The 19,321-nt window shown below is 42.2% G+C and overlaps 1 protein-coding gene across 6 annotated transcripts in view; it reads right to left on the bottom strand.

Annotated features, from left to right (window-relative positions):
• The window catches only part of SMG7 (SMG7 nonsense mediated mRNA decay factor), an 82,993-nt gene that overhangs the window by 29,909 nt on the left and 33,763 nt on the right, over window positions 1-19,321 (bottom strand). For all 6 annotated transcript variants that reach the window (XM_067535207.1, XM_067535206.1, XM_067535208.1 and 3 more), the window contains 6 exons: window positions 8,998-9,169; window positions 8,178-8,249; window positions 6,927-7,077; window positions 6,340-6,475; window positions 2,181-2,343; window positions 1,609-1,765 (listed from right to left, as the gene is read on the bottom strand). In XM_067535207.1, coding sequence (XP_067391308.1) covers window positions 1,609-1,765; window positions 2,181-2,343; window positions 6,340-6,475; window positions 6,927-7,077; window positions 8,178-8,249; window positions 8,998-9,169 — 851 coding nt within the window. The remainder of the gene's footprint in view (window positions 1-1,608; window positions 1,766-2,180; window positions 2,344-6,339; window positions 6,476-6,926; window positions 7,078-8,177; window positions 8,250-8,997; window positions 9,170-19,321) is intronic.

The following is a 19,321-nucleotide window of genomic DNA, read 5'->3' as shown; positions in this document are numbered from 1 at the left end:
CAAAATAGTCACTTAGATTGTTGAATGGAATAGCAGCACCACAGAGTGGCATGTCTTAAACCCCAGAGATTTAATATCTACCATAACAGCTCAAGTCTTGGTACAAATAGAAGGGGAGAGGAGGAGACGACAAGCCTATTATCTATGAAAAACTAGTTTAAAAAAAATATATTTTAAAGTCAACAGGCAATCTAAAAATGAACAACCTGACAACTATATCGACTAAACACTCACCACAACAGAACTGAAGAGAAGCAGGCAAATTCTGAAAGGATTCCATCTCTCTGCCAAGGTTGGTAAGAAAGAATTGAGGGATTGTTTGACTTTCTCTGCTCTTTATGATCTTGAATAGGTATTTGGGGGTAAGTGGGGAAGGAAAGAACATACAGGTTGCAGCCCAATAGAAATGGATGGCCAGAAGAATCTGATCTCATATGCATGGGGTGCATCTGCAGTAAGATTGGAATCCATGTGGACAACACATCAAAGAAGAACTTAATTTTAAGTGAAATTGACAGATGAATACTATGGAAAGATAAAAATTTCCCGAAGTTATTTTTCTTAATTTCTGAGTGACTGTTGGGGATAACAGTACATAACACTTTTCAAGGGCAGATTTCAAATCACTTTGCAGTGGTGAGTAAGCACTATAATCCTCACTGAATAGTAAGGAAACTGAAATGCAGAGAGAGATTAAGTGACTTGCCAAGGTCACACAATTAGTGGCTGAGCAGGGAACAGAATCTATATTTCCAGACTCCCAATCCTAGAATATATCTACTGCTTTTGTAGGGCTCTGTCTATTGTGGCACCTACCCCAGGATGACAGCACCTTATCTTTACTAAAGGTATACAATACTCTGTTCTTACTGTGAAGATTAAAATTCATTCAGGCAGTGCCAATCAATCCAGTCACTGTGCTTCACCCTTTTTGTTTTTTAAAGGCATCCCCCAAAAAGTATATATCCACATATGTCAATAATAGCCACATAGGTCTGGAAAAACACATCCATAGAGCCAAACAAAATAAAACAATTACTATAGTTGAGGATGTTGATAAACTGGGGAGTGCCACAAAAAGCTTATAATTGTGGTACTACAAGCATAGAGTAGAGCAACACCACGGGATGCGCTCTGTGCTGACCTTTGGTACAAAACTGAAGATTATGGGCTAGGAAAACCTTGGATTCTAGCACCCATCCAAGCCATCATTTTACAGTCACCTGCCTCAGTAAATCTAACTGAGGGAGTAGAAAAAACAACAGATTACTGGGTGAGGTTCTTTGTCTTGTGTTACACAGGAGGTCAGACCAGATGTTTGTAATGGTCCCTTCTGGCCTTAAAAATAGATGAATGAAGTCTAAAAACAATGGTTACAGACTTGGAAATACTGTATACAATCTATTTAAACACCCCAAAACCTCACTTTTCTGTATAAAAATTCCATACCTTTTAAAACTCAGTGTCTGTAAATGAATAGTTAAGCGATTAATTCACTACCATTAATTACCACTATTTATTCACTACCATTAATCTTTCATTAGTCACTATCGCTTTACACAACTGACTTAAAAGCAAAAAAAACTGTATCAAAAGAGTAAGACTTACTATTGTCTTTCATCAAATACTGGCTCCTGGAAGACTCTGGGTCTAAGTTTCAGCCAGTCCATCGAGACCTTTACAGCAGGAAGCGGGTATGTGCCCCAAGACTCCTCCTGGAAATCATTCTGCAATGGACACTTGCACAGGACTCCAAGAAAGGAAACTGAAAGGACAGCACAGAGGAATCCATAACTTTTAAAACTGAGCAACAATTTAATTAAGAAGTTTTGCATAATAAATCACTACTCTGAAGCGCTACTTATTTAGAACAAACCATTGCCGTGATTTTAATTTAAAGATTCTACTGGCAAATCACAATCTCTTATTTTCGATGTACTACTTCTTACCACAAATTCAGCCATTAACTTTTTTAATTGTTTTTCCTAAAAAGGCTCTGTTGACAATAGAAAAGAGGTATAGATTCAGTGGGACAAGCAGGTAAGTATCTCCTTACAAGTAAATCAATGGAAAAAATAGAAAATGGAATGGGGAACAATCCATTTTAGATGTATACTACATGGGAAGCAAAGAGGAAAACCAAAAAAGAAATAGTAATAATTTGGAGTCTCAGGACTTACTGAAGAGGGCAAGCAGCTGTGTCCAGCAGAGCTGTTCATCCTGGCTGTAACTATGCTGTTCAGTTTCATTGCTAAAATCTCGCAGATGATGCAGTTGAAACAGGTTGATGACAGTAATATGAACTAACTGCTGAGAGTTGAAGGCTTTTTGGAATAACAACCTCTGTAACAAAGAATATATACATACAGTGTGTGTACTGAAACCTGGAAAAAATGCATTTGACAGGGTTAACTGACTGGTCTTTCAGACTTGTGGTTACTATTGTACTGCATTAGCAATGGTTCAGCCATTGGGGAGAAGGCACTCATCCTAAACATTAGATTATCCCTAATACCAAACTACCCCTCCATTGCAAACACACACTTAAGATAGTATGGGAAGGGCTCAGTTAAGTCTGACTATCTTTGCTAGACTTCCACACTTGTACACATAAGATGGAATGTACTCTGGGGCATAGGCCCACCCCATGTAGAGTTTAAATGCAATGTGCAATAGAGTGATTACATTAAAATGCGAGACTATGCAAACTGCACAGAAACATACCAACTAATCTTTTTCCCTTTCAAAAAATGAAATGGCAGCAAATGTAATGTCATGATTAAGATTAAGATTAGGAAATTCAATCACAATGTATGGTTATACATTGAGTTTCCATATTTAATTCCGCAGGACAAAACTATTAATAGTGACAAAAATGGCACAAGATGTTTACGAAAGTTCTTGCTTCTCTAAGCACAGTAACACTAGACACCTTCTTTGGCAGATGAAGACAAACTTTAAACCTTTCTGATGCATTGTGATAAAGGCAGAGATCCAGTCTAGCACCACAATCAATTTAGACAAAAAAAAAAAAAAAATCACACAGGCAACTAACTTGAGCTCACTAATTGGAAAAAATGACTTTTCTGAGCCCCATGCCCAGTTTTGTTTTTTGCCTCAGAGCATACAGCATCCTAGATTCTACAATGGGAGTAAGAATCATAATGAGACTGTTGGTCTCATTGAATATTCCTGACCTATAATTCTGGATGATATAAAGAAAGCTGCATGACCAACTACATAAACCATACAGTCCCATATAGCTGTATCTTTCTGAAAATATAGCCCATCGTAATTCATCAGTTTCGTGTGCACATGACATCACAAAGGCTGAGCTGTTAAAGGCCCATTTTGCTTCAGTTTTTGATAAAAAGGTTAGTGATGACCAGATACTCAACACAATTAATATTAACAAGGGGAAAGGAATGCAAACCAACACAGAAAAAGAACAAGTTAAGTCAGATATATTCAGCAGGGCCTGATGAAATTCATCCTCAGATACTGAAGAAACTAGCAGAAGCAATCTCAGAACTGTTCATGAGCTCTCAAAGATAATTGCCAAGGATGGGTGGGGTCCCAGAGTACTGAAGAAGGCCAAACATAGTACCTATCTTTAAATAGGGGAACAAAAAGAGACTCTGGGGAATTATAGATCAGTCAAGCTTAACACTGATACCTGGAAAGATATCTAGAGTAAATTATCAAGCAATCCAATTTGAAAGCAAATAGAATATAACAGGGTTATAAGGAATAGCCAGCATGGATTTGTCAAGAACAAAATCATACCAACCAACCAAACGTATTTCCTTCTTTGACAAGGTTACTGGCCTAGTAGATAGAGAAAAGCAGTAGACATGATATATCTTAATTTTACTAAGGCTTTTGACAGTACCACATGACATTCTCATAAGCAAACTAGGGAAAGTAGTCTACATGAAATTACTATAAAGTGGTTGCACAACTGGTTGAAAGACCATACTCATAGAGTAGTTATCAATGGTTTGCTGTCGAAGTGGGAGAATGTATCTAGTGGGGTCCCACAGAGGTCAATCCTGGGTCCAGTTCTATTCAATATTTTCTTTAATGACTTGCATAAAGGAGTGGAAAGTATTTTTTATAAAATTTGTGGATGACACCAAGCTGAGAGGGTTGCAAGGAGGACAGCCAGAGGAAGACAGGATTAGAAGTCAAAACTACCTTGACAAATCAGATTATTGGTCTGAAATCAACAAGATGAAATTCAAAACCCAAGTGCAGAGTATTTCATTTAAGAAGAAATAAAAATCAAATGCACAACAACAAAATGGAGATTAACTAGCTAGAAATTCTGAAAAGGATCACGAGGTTACAGTGGATCACAAATTGAATATGAATCAACAATGAAATGCAGTTGTAAAAAAGACTAATATAATTCTGGGGTGTATTACCAAGAATGTCATATGTATGATATGGGAGGTAATCATCCCGCTCTACTTTGCACAGATGAGGCCTCAGCTGGAATACTAGCCAATTATGGGCACCATGCTTTAGGAAAGATGAGGACAAATTGGAGAGAATTCAGAGGAGAGGAACAAAAATGATAAAAAAGGTTTAGAAAACCTGACTTATGAGGAAATGTTAAAAAAAACTGGGCATGTTTAGTCTTGAGAAAAGAGACTGAGGGGGAGAAAGAGGGGAACCTGATAATCTTCAAATATATTAAGGACAGTGATCAATTGATCTCCATGTGCAGTAGGAGAAGTAGTAATAGGCTTAATCTGAAGCAAGGGAGGTTTAGGTTAGATATTAGGAAAAAATTATAAGGATATTCAAGCTCTGGAATAGGCTTCCAAGGGAGGTTATGGACTCTATCATTGAAGGTTTTAAGGAACAGGTTGGACAAAAACCTGCTAGGGATGGTCTAGGTTTACTTGGGCCTGCCTCACTGTAGGATGCTGGATTAGACTTCTCAAGGTCCCTTCCAGTCCTAGATATCTATGATTCCATGCTTCAGTTCATAACTCAGCTAGATGAAGTATTTTTCTTATACCATGGGGAGGAGGAAGCTAAAATTATTCAGCTACACAGTATAATAAATGTCACATTACAGAACATTGTGCATTACTGTATGTATAAGCCACAAGTCAGGGTGTAATTAGCTCTTGAACATCTTGGATGTGTTCAGTAGCGCAGAGCCTTCCACATGCCTGAGCTGCGTGTGTAATTACTAATAAGCATTCTGGAAAGTAGCATTTACAAAATGGCTAAAATGAGGAAAATAACCAGTGACGGACAGAATTTTTTTTTTTTTTTAATTTTACCTAGCTAAGTTAGATTGTCTGGAGTAAACATTTTTAAAAAGCCCCTCTGTTTAAATTAGAGAAAGTAGCAGTTTTAAACTTACGAGCTATCTGCTTATTTACTGGTTACTCTGATTTTGCAGAAGAGACATTTCTGTTTTGAAAAGCTCCACTTCATGCACAGAACTGAAGGCTTTCAAAATACTTTCAAGTGTAAACTTTGCCAGCAGGAGAAGCAGGCAGCTTGAGCAAGGTTAAAACAGTCTTAATTACTAATAAAGAGTAAATGGAGGAAATCAAAGAAGGCAGCTCTTGGTTCAGAGTTTACTGAAGGATTTAAAGACTTCTCTCAGATAAAACAGTTGGGAGAAATCACTTTTCAAAGTATCTTCCAATCATCTGCTTCAAGAAGTGGAGAATCAAAAGTAGCACTCCAAGGCTCAGAGTACGGCCTATATTTTAAACATTTAATTAATTTTAATTAAGCTTTTGTCTGTACAAAAGAAGAATACATTTAGGCTAGGTCTTCACTTTGCCGCTGTCAGATCAACTTATCTGGATCTACTGAGCGGTCAGTGAAGACCCGCTCAGTCGATCCAGAAATCGACGTATTAAGACCACCTTCTCAAGTGGCGCAGTGCAGTGAAGACGGCGCGCAGAACAGAAACACACAAGTTGACGGGAGTTACGCAAGTTTTTTGCGTAGTTTGCGTAACTCCGGTCGACTACCGCCGAATCTCTGAGGTAAGTGTAGATAAGCCCTTAGATTAGGAATGTTAAAGTGAAAAAAAAAAAAAAAAAAAAATTATGCTCTCTGTGTGGGTGAGTAGGGCTGACCATTATCAGCCTCCCTACCAAACCTTTGCAACCCGCTAACTATCACCATCTCCATGCACATCATGATTTATTTCAGTATGCAAACACTGACTTTGGTCTGAAATACTTTAAGTGGCAGTTTTGTTAAAGGAACATGTTTTTCCAGCATATTACAACAGTGAAAGACCAGATTCCAAAGTTAGATTTCCAAAGTGAAAAATTAGGAATATTTTGTGGCACAAACCTTGAACTGTTCCTCCAGCTTTTCTCGAAGAGGGCTCAGTTTCTCCAAGCTCTTACTCAGGTACACATGGCCATGGAACTTAATAAACGCCTTGATGAAGTCAGACACCCCCCACCGAGTCTTCACCTCATCCCGACTGCAATTTGAGAGAAATAGCTGGCTTCAGTCTTTGTAGACATAGCTGCAAAGCCTAAGAATCTTTCAGGTAGAACAATGCTATTAGCTGCACCCCCTTCTCAAAGAAAGGACATGGGGTCAGAAAGGAGAGGTAGTTTCCACTATGGGCTTTCCCTACCTGAGAGATATGTTGGTACTTGATATAGCGCACTTGTCCCCAGTAGTGCTCCCACCCAGGAGTATCTCAGATACAGGTTCTTCCCTCTCAATACATAAGGCGAATGCAGCTGGAGTGGGGGGAGGATCAGTGATCTCCCACTCGTGTGTACACATTTGGTACTTTGAATGCTTATCAGTGATGGGTATACACAAAGACACACCAAAAATGGGATGGAATACTTGCCAGGACAGAAGCAAAGGGAATGTTAGTTATTCATAACTACTCACTCCCTAGAATAGATCAGCCTCACCTTTCCAGTGCTTTAGAAAGTGCTTTTTGTAGATTAGTGGAGGCAGCTGGGAAAGGAAACTTCACAGCAATGCTTCTGCAGTAGTAGAAAATTGTGGTCAGGTGGTCTCCTTTGGAGGAAGCTAAAATAGCCAACTGATTGTAAGGCTGACCTAGGGGAGAAGAGGATGACAATTTCTCATGGAGTGAAGTGATCTTTTCTTCAAATGCAACCAAAGCTTTCCCCTCTATTTGGTCTAGGAAATAATCTCTATTTCAATCTAAATCTTGGCTACAAAGAAAGGCTATATAGCCTTTATACAGATCAGATTCAGATTTATTTGCTGAACCAGTTACCCAGCTCCATCTCAGCACTGCTATTATTCACAAACTATAGAACTTATGGTATCAAATACAAATTTTCACAAACCCACTAAATATAAAAACAGATGCAAATGACTTAATAAAAAACTTTGTCTAAGCAGGAAGTTTTGCTTCTAACATACCAATCAGAATCTATTAAAAGTTACTGATGTAGTACAACTTAAAATAAATAGGACAAAAAAAGACAGCTCCAAAGATTTAAAAGTCAGTTCTAGATGACTACTACAGTAACTGAGTCCTGGTGGGTGTGGCTCATAAAACAGGTTTCCATTTTTGCTACAGAGCAACCTGCAGCAAATGGGAATTTGTATTCTATTCACTGTAGCTGAATTAGTTCTATTCACTACTAGATCACTGCACCCACATAAGAAGAGATGGGGGGGGGGAGGGAAGTCAGAAGACTGAACTACAGAACCAATTCAAATTTTTATGAGTGACTTGGAGACCCACTGTGAACTTCTGCATTTTATTTATTAGTAAGTGAACAATTAAAGAAAGCAAAGAATGCATCACACAATGCTTGTTCATTTGACAAGTGCAGTATAGATTTAATTAGAACACTATATAAAATGCATAAATGTAGTGTAGCATATTCTGTAACATAGCATAGTCTTATTACTATGAGACCTCATTACGATACTTTGCTATTAAACCTTTGATAAATGAAAACGTAGTGTGTGTGAACTATGGTGCATGCAGATTAGTGAAGTGTGAATCATCAAGGTTCTATTGTAACTTGTTGCTGGTATTAGGAAGGCTTAGTTGGGATTTTATTTTTGATAGTCAGGATTTTAAACTAATTCTCCATTTTCTATTGTGAAAAAAGCAAATGCCTTAAATAGTGATTTGGGATAGTAAATTCAGCAGAGTAGAGGCATCTCAGACTCACCATTGGAGGGAACAAGCTGAGCCGCATGTCTATAGTAGGACTCTGCCTGGCTGGTCTGATTCCTGTAGCGAGCTAAAAAAGGAAAGAAAAATTGCTGTCTAAATTTGTCTGTCTGCTGCTCACAGGGCTAAACTCCCCTCAACATTTAAAAGTATTTGGTTCTGCAGAATACAAGTACATGCAGCCTACTTGAGGAGACCCACAGATGTCTTGCAAATACTTTAAAACAAACACTAGAATTACATACCGCATGCCTGAAACAGTAAAAGAAACATTAATATACTTTTTGTCGCTCTCCCTTTCCCACTCTCCTTTCAGGTCCAAAAGTCACAGATCACCAGCTCTTATTCAATACCCTCAAATACATTGTGCCAGACACATTTCACAAAAAGTTGTGAATGCTCCTCGTACCTCTTGACGCTAGGGATATTCAATACCTAGACCTAATGCTAGGTTATTTTAAAGTAGTTGCATGTTACCTTTTAAAATAACCTTTTCTACAAGAAATTTAATCTAGTGTGGCTTGTATAATCAAAATACATAAAGCACCACAATAAAACTATAAATGGAATAAAACACGAGTCTAAGCAAATCATTAGAATGCTACTCTTCATAATATCACTGCTTTATTGCATCACAGTCATTCAAGGGCTCTAACACCCCAGCATATTTCAGACCTTTCGACCTATTTAAATTGTTGAATCTACAATCAGCAGTTCAAGGCAGAATACTTGGTTTAGCAGCAGCACAGGTTGTGCAGATTCCTTTCCAAGTTTATGCTGTACAGAGCATCTCCGATCTCCTTGCTCAAAACACTCACCAATGTCTCCAAGGTGGACAAGGCAATGCTGGCAGATGTATGAGCAGGAGCTAGACTGTGGCTTCACAATAGCGCTGGTGTGCGTCTGTTTATTGCTGATTATTCCCAGCTGGGAGGATTTCACACGGCAGGGCAAGTCTACATTAAATACTGTGCACAGCTCCTGTAATAACTAGAAGAAAAGCCCTAGTTTAATAACAAAATCAGACAGTAATCAAAACAGCAATGTAACAGAATATAGTAGTGCAAATACTACCACCACAGGAGTTGCATATCCCAACATGCAAAGCACCTCCATAAAAAAGGCACGTTCCCCCTTACCTCCCTGCCCAGAGGGAGATAATCTGTAGGGGACAGAGGGGCAGATGCAGATCTGCTATGGTAACTATTTAATATTTTCTGAGAACTGCAGTTGCTAGTAAAGTTTTCCTTTCAAATTTCTGGCTCCAAAGACTAGTTTGGGTAAAGAATTCACAGGGGAACAAAATTAATGAATGGAATTATAGTACCACTTTCTTAAATGGGCATCCAGTGTATTCTCAAGTTATACAGTAAGGTCCAGTGAATGTACACATTGCTTCACAGATATATTAGATATCTTCATTCAGATATATTAGAACCTGAGTAAAAACAGGCCTGATTCAATGGGCTTTAAGACAAGACGCTGTCAGTTCTTCGTAGCATATCAATACATTGTGCTACCTGTGGATGCATATTGACTCCCCTTTGGACTGGTCCAAAGAGTTCAAGAAACAGGCTTGAAAGAAAAATGTCTTATGCTGGCTTTTTGCTATCAACATAAAAGCTAAGAGTACACAAAATTTATAGTCTGTGTAGGATTACGTTCTCTTAAAATACTGTTAATGAAATTCATGGAGAAGGAAATCCAAGATCACTAAGCAAAAACTTGGATGGGAGGAAAGCATTATCTTTTCTTTATGGGAAAGAAGCTCTCATTTCCAACTGCCAGAGGCAACGGGAATATATCATTAAAACCTGAGCAATTGAAAGGGGAAGGGATTTTTAATCTGATTGAGCAGAGCTGAATGTTAACTACAAGAGTTTCAACAGCCCTTACCCCTTCAGATAAAAGCTGAGAGTGCGCCCACTCCAGTTCTCTACTTGTTCATGAAGTCCTCTGGCATTTCGCCTGACTTGATAGAATGCCAGGTCAAAAACTGTTGGTGACAGACTCAAGTTCCAGAGCCATGAATGTCTCAAAGAAGAGACAGTTATTGAAGTAAATACACTGAACGCTAATCGGAGGAAGTGCTGGGGAAATGATCAAACTTTGCTTTCCTGGTTAATGCTTTTGAAGTTTTGCCTATAGGCTTGTGGCAGATGCTCTTGAACCAGGAGTATTTTGTTCCCCAGTAATGGAAATACCTACATACAGCCTGATTACTAAGAACTAGACAGAGATGATTTGCAGTTTCTGTAAATTCACTTTCACAACTTTTTTTTTTTAAAAAGGAGTGTAAAGTGTCCTTTAGCTTCATCATTAGCTGCAGACAACTGAGACAAAATGACAAGCAGGTGAGACAATCAACTCTTATTTATGTATTCAGCACCATCTTCCAGAGTATGGGTAAACACTTGGAAGTACCTGGCTTGGGTTACAACATCTTGACAACGTTAAAAAATCTCTCACGAGATAATCACCTTATCCATAATAGGCAAATACTGAATAACAAGCCTTCTCCAAGACAAAAGACTCAAATTTTTAACTTTGATTGTGATATGATGAATAAAGAATGATCCAGAACTATTCTTGTGATAAATAAAAAACAATAATCCAGAAACAGACATTGCATTACTGGGACAAGTAAGAGCATTCCTTCCATTTATCCTTTTAACAATACTTCAGATAGAGCCGATGAAGGCATACAAACCCAAAAATCCTCTTCTGATGTGCTCTTGTGTATCGGAATTGTCACTAAGCAACAAGGAAGGACTACTTGTTTTACTTAGTATATGTGCTAGAGACCAAAGACATAACATTGACCTCCGCACGCTCTCCAGCTGGAGATACGAAGGGTCACATAAATCATGGCCAATCTATTAAGGATGGATAAGCAGAATGCTTCCATTCCCAGATAAACGTACCTAGGAACTCCAAAAGAGAACTGTAGCTGGTACAGCTGTGGGGACAGGAGGCTCATATCCCAAAAATTCTTGGATGTGATGGACCCCAACTTAGAGGTTGGCACTGAGGGCTAACTTGACTCAAGAAAGGCACAGATGTTTCACTCCTAACCATCTTCAAAGTTATACTGCATAGATGGGGAAGCTACAGACAGCCTTGAAGATTAAGCAGTGAAATGCGATAGCAAAGTCTGTCTCGACTGTTCAGACAACACAGAAAACAGCAGCAAAGAAAAAGAACAGTTACTTACCTCGTAACTGTTGTTCTTTGAGCTGTGTTGCTCACGTTCATTCAGAATTAGATGTGTGCGCACCGAATGCACCGATGCTGGAAATTTTTCTCCTAGTGGTATCCGTAGGTCCAGCTCTAGCACCCTCTGCAGCAGAGTGCATATGCACTCGTATATAGGGTGCTGCCTGCCCCCCTGCCTCTCAGTTCCTTCTTACTGTAACTTCGACAGAGGGGATGCAGGGTGGGTTGTGAAATGGACATGAGCAACACATCTCGAAGAACAACAGCTCTGAGGTAAGTAACTATTCTTTCTTCTTCGAGTAATTGCTCATGTCCATTCAGAATTAGGTGACTTACCAGCAGTGCCTCCGGAAGCAGGCAGGAGTTCATAGACATAATGATTGTAGCGCTGCTCTGCCAAACCCAGAATCATCCTGCACTTGCTGTGCGATGGCATAGTGGGACGTAAATGTATGTATAGAGGACCACATAGCGACTCTACATATGTCCTGAATGGGTACATGTGCCAGAAAGGCTGCTGAAGACTCCTGTGCCCTTGTGGAGTGGGCGGACGGAGAGCTGGGGGCATGAGCCCACTTGCTTGTAAGAGGTCCAAATATTGGCTGTAATCCAGGAAAAGATTCGTAGGAATGACACTGGACGTCCCTTCATCCAGTCAGTGATCGCAACGAAGAGCTGCATGGAGCGGCAACAGGGTCTGGTTCTGTCGATGTAGAAAGCAAATGTTCTCCTCAGAGCAAGGAAGTGGAGATATGCCTCTCCTCATTGGATTTGTTGGGCTTCGGATAGAACACTGGCAGAAATATGTCCTGGTTAACATGCAAGTAGGAAACGACCTTAGGCAGAAATGCTGCGTGAGGATGAAACTGCATCTTGTCCTTGAAGAAAACTGTGTATGGCAGCTCTGAGGTGAGAGCTTTCAGCTCAGAGACCCTTTGTGCCAAGGTAATCGCCACCAGGAGTGCTACCTTCCAAGACAAATGCATGAGGAAGCAAGAAGCCAATGGCTCAAATGGCGGTGCCGCAAGTCTTGCGAGGATGAAGTTCAGATCCCACTGTGGGGCTGGGTCTCAGAGAAGGAAAAAGTCTCTCCAGGTCATTGAGGAATCTGGATGCTATCCCGTGGGAGAAAACTGATCTGCCTTGGATCAAGGTAATCGCCACCAGGTGCACCAGGTGAAACATCTCCATTTGGTTAAATAAGATGCTCTAGTAGAAGGCTTCCTGCTCTCCAACAGGATCCTCTGAACTTGAGCCGAGGTGGAGCAGCCAACCTTGGTCCCGAGAGAGGAGGTTTGGTCTCAACAGGAGCAACCATGGCCGTGTCACCGAGAGCTCCAACAGGATCCCAAACCAATACTGTCTGGGCCATGCCGGGGTTATCAGGCTGACCCGTGCTCTGTCCCTCTTGATCTTCACAATGACTATGTATGAGAGGTATCGGGTGGAAAAGCGTACATGAGATCTCTCGACCATGACAGGGGAAAGGCATCCATTAGGGAGGCATCCTCCGACCTCAAGAGGGAGCAGCATTGAGCGCACTTCTTGTTTTTCCTGGTCACAAAGAGGTCCACTTGGGGGGTTTCCCCACCTTTGGCAAATATGGTCGGCTACCTCCGGTGGAGAAACCATTCGTGGTGAGAGCTAAAGGACCTGCTAAGATGATTCACCAGTGTATTTTTTAACCCCAGTAGATGAACTGCCTCAAGATGGATGTTGTGGCTTACACAGAGATCCCACAGACGCAATACTTCGCGACAGAGGGCTGAAGACCTGGCTCTCCCTTGCCTGTTGATGTAGTACACGGTAGCTGTGTCGTCCATCACGGCCCTTACCACTTTGTTGGAGAGGTGTGGTAGGAACACCTTGCAGGCCAGACAAGTCGCCCTGAATTCTCTGATGTTGATGTAGAGAGATGACTCTTCCCTGGACCAAAGACCTTGAATCCTTAGGGCACCAAGGTGGGCACCCCAGCCCACATCCGAAGTGTCTGATACTAACGATAGAGTTGGTCTCGGGGCCACAAAAGGTACTCCTGCCATTACATGTTGAGGATCCATCAACCATGACAGTGAGGTGAGTACATGAGGGGGAATCGTGAGTATTCTGTCCAAGGAGTGTCTGGACGGGGAGTAAACCGTGGCAAGCCACAACTGGAGTGACTGAAGTCGCATCCTAGCATGTTGAACCACGTACGTACAAACTGCCATGTGCCCCAGGAGGCTGAGAGACACTATCGCCGTGGTGAGGGGGTGGGTCGTTAGTCGGGCAATGAGCTCTGACATTGCTAAGAATCTGTCTTTGGGCAAGTGCGCTTTGGCTTGAATAGAGTCCAGGACTGCCCCTATGAACTCTATCTTTTGAACTGGTGTAAGCATTGATTTTTGCTCTTTTATTAATAGGCCCAGTGACCGGCAGGTGTGCCTTACAATCTCGATGCTGCGTTGGACCTGCACTCTTGACTGACCCCAGACCAGTCAGTCGTTCAGGTAAGGAAAAACCTGCACTCCTCTGCACCTGAGATGGGCCGCCCCTACCGCCATGCTTTTGATGAACAGCGTGGAGAGGCCAAATGGGAGGACTGTGAATTATTAATGTTGAGTGCCCACAGTAAACCGTAGGATCTTGTGTGGCCCCGGAAAATAGCAATATGAAAATAAGCGTCTTTCAAACTGAAAGTGGTGTACCAGTCACCTGGATCCAGAGAGGGAATGACAGTTGCCAGGGTGACCATACAGAACTTCAACTTTTTGATGAATTTGTTCAAAGCACGTAGGTCTAGAATGGATCTCAGCCTCCCCCTTTAGCCTTTGGAATCAGAAAGTAACGGGAGTAAAAACCCTTCCCCTCAATCCTTGAGAGCCCTTTCAAAGGCTGCTGAGAGGGCCTGAAATGACAAGGACAGGGTGTAGAGACCCAACGATCTCAGAGTAGCCCTTGAGTGTTTCAGCCCATGCTCCCTGGAGTCGGTCTGGTCCGCAAAGAGGGCTAAAGCCATCTAACAGAAGGTCCTGGATGGATTGCTGGACTTCCGTTGAAAAACCGGACCATTGGAGCCAAGACGCTCTCCTCATTGACAGTGCTGAGGCCATTGCCCGTGCCGCTGAGTCCGCTGCATCTGATGCCGCCTGCAAGGAGGCTCTGGCCACTGCTTTTCCCTCCTCCAGGAGGGCTTCAAATTCCTGCTTAGAGGACTGCGGGAGGGAGTTGGCGAACTTTTCCAGCAACTGCCAGATATTATAATGGTATTGCCCCAAAAGTGCTTGCTGACTGGACACTCCAAGCTGTAGGCTCGCTATTGAATACACCTTGTGACCAAATAAATCTAGTTTTTTGGCCTCTTTATTCTTCGGCATTGAACTCATTTGCCCCTGCCTGTCATGCTCGTTAGGTGCCACCACAACTAGCGAACCCGGGGATGGGTGCATGTACAGATATTCAAACCCTTTGGCAGGCACATAATATTTCTTTTCTGCTCGCTTGGATGTGGGGGTAGGGAAGCTGGGGTCTGCCACAGCACCTTACCGAGCTTCAGCACCCCACTGTGCACTGGGAAGGCCACTCTGGAAGAAGTTGGAGATGCCAGGACTCCAAAGAGTTCATCCACTGGCTCAGACAGTTCCTCTATTTTGAGGCCCAGGTTAGCCACTACCTGCTTCAGCAGGTCCTGGTGCGCCCTGTAATTATCCAGCGGGACAGCGTGAGAGGGGCCTACGACAGCCTCGTCTGGCGAGGAGGATGAGAAGGCAGGAATCTGAGGGGGAGCTGGATCTTCCTCCTGATCACGGTGGTTACCGAGGGGCTACCCGAGAGACAGTCTTCCCAGTTTGACCCAATATCTATGTCCAGTGCCACAGCCAGGCCCTTTGAGGATTGCAGTACCGAGGCGCCCACAGATGACTGATCGTACGGCATTGTGCCCTGAGACTGAGACAACCCCCACAGATTCCAAAATTGACAAGGGCCAGGCCATTGTCCCTGCGGTCACCCTCCCATCTGTGGCAGTATGGGGAACCTGGTGGGCTGCCTGGGGGCTTGTCCTTTTGGGGGAAAAACTACTTCCTCCCCCAAGTCCATGGAGCTGATCGTTGGCGACCATGACAGGCACCGACACCGCGTACTTCTCCGTGCCACTTCTTAAACATCTGGGCTCCGGTGACGGGGAACAGTGCCGAGAACCTGAGCGCTGTCTTTGTCTCAACCACATCTTGTCCTTAGGCTTTTTATAAGGACTTTCGCAGTGCTGTGGCTCTGTATATCTGCTGCGGGAGCTCACCAAGTGATGCCGGGGGCTTGGATAGTGCTGCAGCTCCGCAGATCGACGCCGGTGCTCTTTGGACCGGTACTGATGTTCTGGTGATTGGCACCTGATGTCCAGTGACTGAAGACTCAGCCCCAACCTATGTCTATGCGGTTCTGGGGAATGGAGCTGGGACTCTGGCAACCGCTGCGGAACTGGTGAATGGGGTCCCGTGAAAGAGGGGGTGCTGAGGTGGAATCAGTGCCGGCTTTCCCTTTGACTGGCCCCTGGATGGAGCATCTGTTCCTTGGTTCCCTGCTCTACCCTCCTGCAGTGTACGCGGCACCGGCAAGGCCAATAGGTCCTTTGTTGCCTGGAACGCCTCCAGTGTAGAAGGGACCAACAAATGACGTAGGCCTCTACCACTCCCCGGAGTTGGTGACGGCGTGGGTGTCGGGCTCGACGCCCTTGCGGGAGGAGGCATTCTCGGAGCCAAATCAGTTTTTCCCTGCATTGCCCAAGCTCTTCTTAGCCAACTTCGACTCCTTCTGCTTCTTTGGTGCCAGTGATATTGAACGGTGCCGTGAGGGCACTAACGCCGGGGGAGCACTCCTTGTTGATGCCACCATACTGGGCACAGAGTCCGATCGTGGCGCCGACACCGGCCTGAGTACGGATTCATGAGAATAGCCCTAAGTCTAATGTCCCAGTCCTTCTTGGTTCAAGGGCGAAACCCTTTGCAGATTTTACACTTTTCATGACGGTGCGCTTCTTCCAGACACTTCAAACAGCTCTGGTGCGGGTCGCTCAACGGCATAGGCTTCTTGCACAAAGCCCAGGGTTTAAACCCGGGGCAACCCTGGGTAAACAACTAACTAACTGATAAACTTTTAAACAACTATATACACTAGAGATACAAATAACCACTAGGAATACTAGGACTTGCAGGAAGAAGAGTGTTCCAGCACCATCACAGGCGGTAAGAAGGAACAGAGAGAGGGGGGCCGCAGCAACTTACATACGAGCACATACATGCGCCACAGCAGAGGGTGCTAGAGCCAGCCCTCCGGATATCACTAGGGGAAAAATTTCTGTCACCGGTGCATACGGCGTGCACACATCTAATTCTGAATGGACATGAGCAAGCACTTGAAGAATACATATGGCATAGAGCATTTATGTATGGCTTGAAGAGTCAAATTCCACAAAGCAGCTTCTCTAGAATGCTTCAATTGCCCTTCTGATATTGAGGATTTCTTCCTTCTCAACCAGGAACAAAGTGGAGGAAAAAAACTAGTGGTATTTTTTCAAACTCTGCCCATAAAACTCAACTCCTGCCTACTTGAACCTTTAATCATTTGGTAAACGTGCATGAAGCAAGAACTCCACATTATAGCTACATTTTAAATGTATTTTTTGCTCAGATACAGTAAGAAAAGTCTTATTGTATGGACAAAAGCAAGATAAAGAACCCCTTAAAAGCAGAACATCTCAAACTGAAGAGGAGAGAAACTCTGAAATGATCTTCCAATATGCAGTAGTACAAGTATTCATTCTCTCTTTTAAAGATGCCATCTGCACGCTCAGGACTGAGACCACTATAAGTAGCTTGAGTGAGGTCTCCAAATTAAAAGCAGATCAATTAGCATTGCAATGAGCAGAGCAAAAAGGACAGCTTATGCCAGACAACATAAAAGCAACATGAACTTGAACATACTTCAGACAGGAAAGATATTTCTAAAAGATATAGGTGTAAAAACAAGTCGGGCCTCAATTAGAGTCTTCAGATTGTCAGAAGTTAGCCAATTAATATAAGTGATATCCCAAAGAGAAATGCAGGGCAAAGGACAGTCTGCTCTGCCTCACCCACTGTCTCTTTCATGTTCTATAGTACAGTCTGAACTAGGACTCCTCTCCCTAGAATCTGAATTCAAACTATAATGCTTCATGCAGTTGTGCAAGAAAAAGCATGGCTGCTTTGTGCATATTCAGAATTTAAGCAGGCCTCATGCAGCAAATGAAGCTTCTGTATTTTGGATATTACGTGCTGTATTATGACCTGACTACAAGCTAGCTAAGGCATAAAAGAAATGCAGTCAGACAACCATTTAGATGTCATTTAGCAGCGGCAACACCTATTGAAGCTGCTGTCATATAAAGCAAAGAAAAATTGGGTTGACTTTTAAAAGTCCAGCAGTTTTTAACTGGCATCAGCTAATGGCTTTAATCTCCAACTTGGGGAGAAGGATAACACTGGGATGGGTGTATGGGGACAAAAAAGATGGCACAATGACTGAATAAAACTGAAATTGCATCTCTATCACATTAAGGAATTGAGGATGCATCCACATCACCTTATCTCTGCAAAACTTGGCATAAGATGAGACACTACAGGTTCCTCACTCTCAGGTGAAGTCATTTTCACTAAGAAAGTGACCTTCCCTGTAAAAAGCCCCTCTCAAATTCAAAGGTAGCTTAAGAGGAGCTTTCATCAGCACCATATTAATACCACACAAGACAAGGTAATTTCTGATAAGGGAAGGGAGATTTCATTAAAATCAAATACTGTAACAAGAGAACTAGAAGATGGCCATTGCTGAACCTACTTTTTCATTGTAAAGAGTGCAGGGATAATTCTGTGAATTTCAGATCAGTGAGCCTTAAATGAATAAGGAGGTTATAGAACATCTAGAATTATAAAGCATCTTGAGACAGAATAAAGACAGCAGCAGCTTCCAGGTTATGAGGAGAACAGGTAGGGTTCAGACAGAAGAAATCAAGAATAAATTAAATAGTAACCCTATGTACCATCACAAAACTTTTCATCAAATGGCAGTCTGTTTTCTCTGAATTTTATAGATTTCCAAAAAACCTTTGATTTAGTGGATAGAACAGTTTTTATGGAAAATGATATGCCACTATAGAATCCCTAAGAAATTTGTGAATATTATTCATATGTTATGAAAATATGACATGTCAAGTAATACATAAAAGCAAACTGACTAAGCCATCTGAGGTTCCAACAGGCATCAGACAAGGATGTCTTATGATCTTTTTGCTGGTAGTAGACTGGGTAATGAGAGAGCACAGAACAACCAAGGGTTATATAATGGATTTTCACACAGAAGTTAGAGGACCTTGACTTTACAGATGACATCAGCTTGCTATCCCATACCCATAGAGACATGTAAGCCAACACAAATAATCTCCAGGCTGATGCACACTTAGTAGGGTTAACAAACACCAAGAAAACAAACTATGAGAATCAACACACAACAAACACCTATAACACTTTCTAGGACTGACTAAGGATTGTATGGAAACACACAATAGAAACAGAATGGAAAGCTATCAAAATGACACGGAAAGAAGCTAAGATTGCAGCAGAAGACTGGTAAAGATGGAAGGTTGTGGTGAAGGTCCTATATTCCGCATGGAACTGAAAGGCATAAGACGACAAAAATATCTAGGATTGGAATTATCAGAAGGAGAGTAAGGGAGTTGGGTGCCCTTACTATTAATCATAACTTTTACTGTTGTCAAATCTCCATTACAGTATCATTTCAATTTCTTTTTTTCTATATAAAGTTAATAGTTTTATAATAGTTTTTAAACAGCTCTATGAGGCCTCAGCTGATCACCACAGAAACATCTCTCCAACTGGTGTTCCTTCAAAAGTTAAAAGA

Source organism: Emydura macquarii, unplaced genomic scaffold (assembly GCF_026122565.2).
Source record: "Emydura macquarii macquarii isolate MOO-44397 ecotype Brisbane River unplaced genomic scaffold, CSIRO-AGI_Emac_v2 contig_3477, whole genome shotgun sequence".
In the NCBI taxonomy this organism is placed as follows: Eukaryota; Metazoa; Chordata; order Testudines; family Chelidae; genus Emydura; species Emydura macquarii.
The sequence above is the reverse complement of the archived record's forward strand: the minus strand, read 5'-3'. Positions and strand labels throughout refer to the sequence as shown.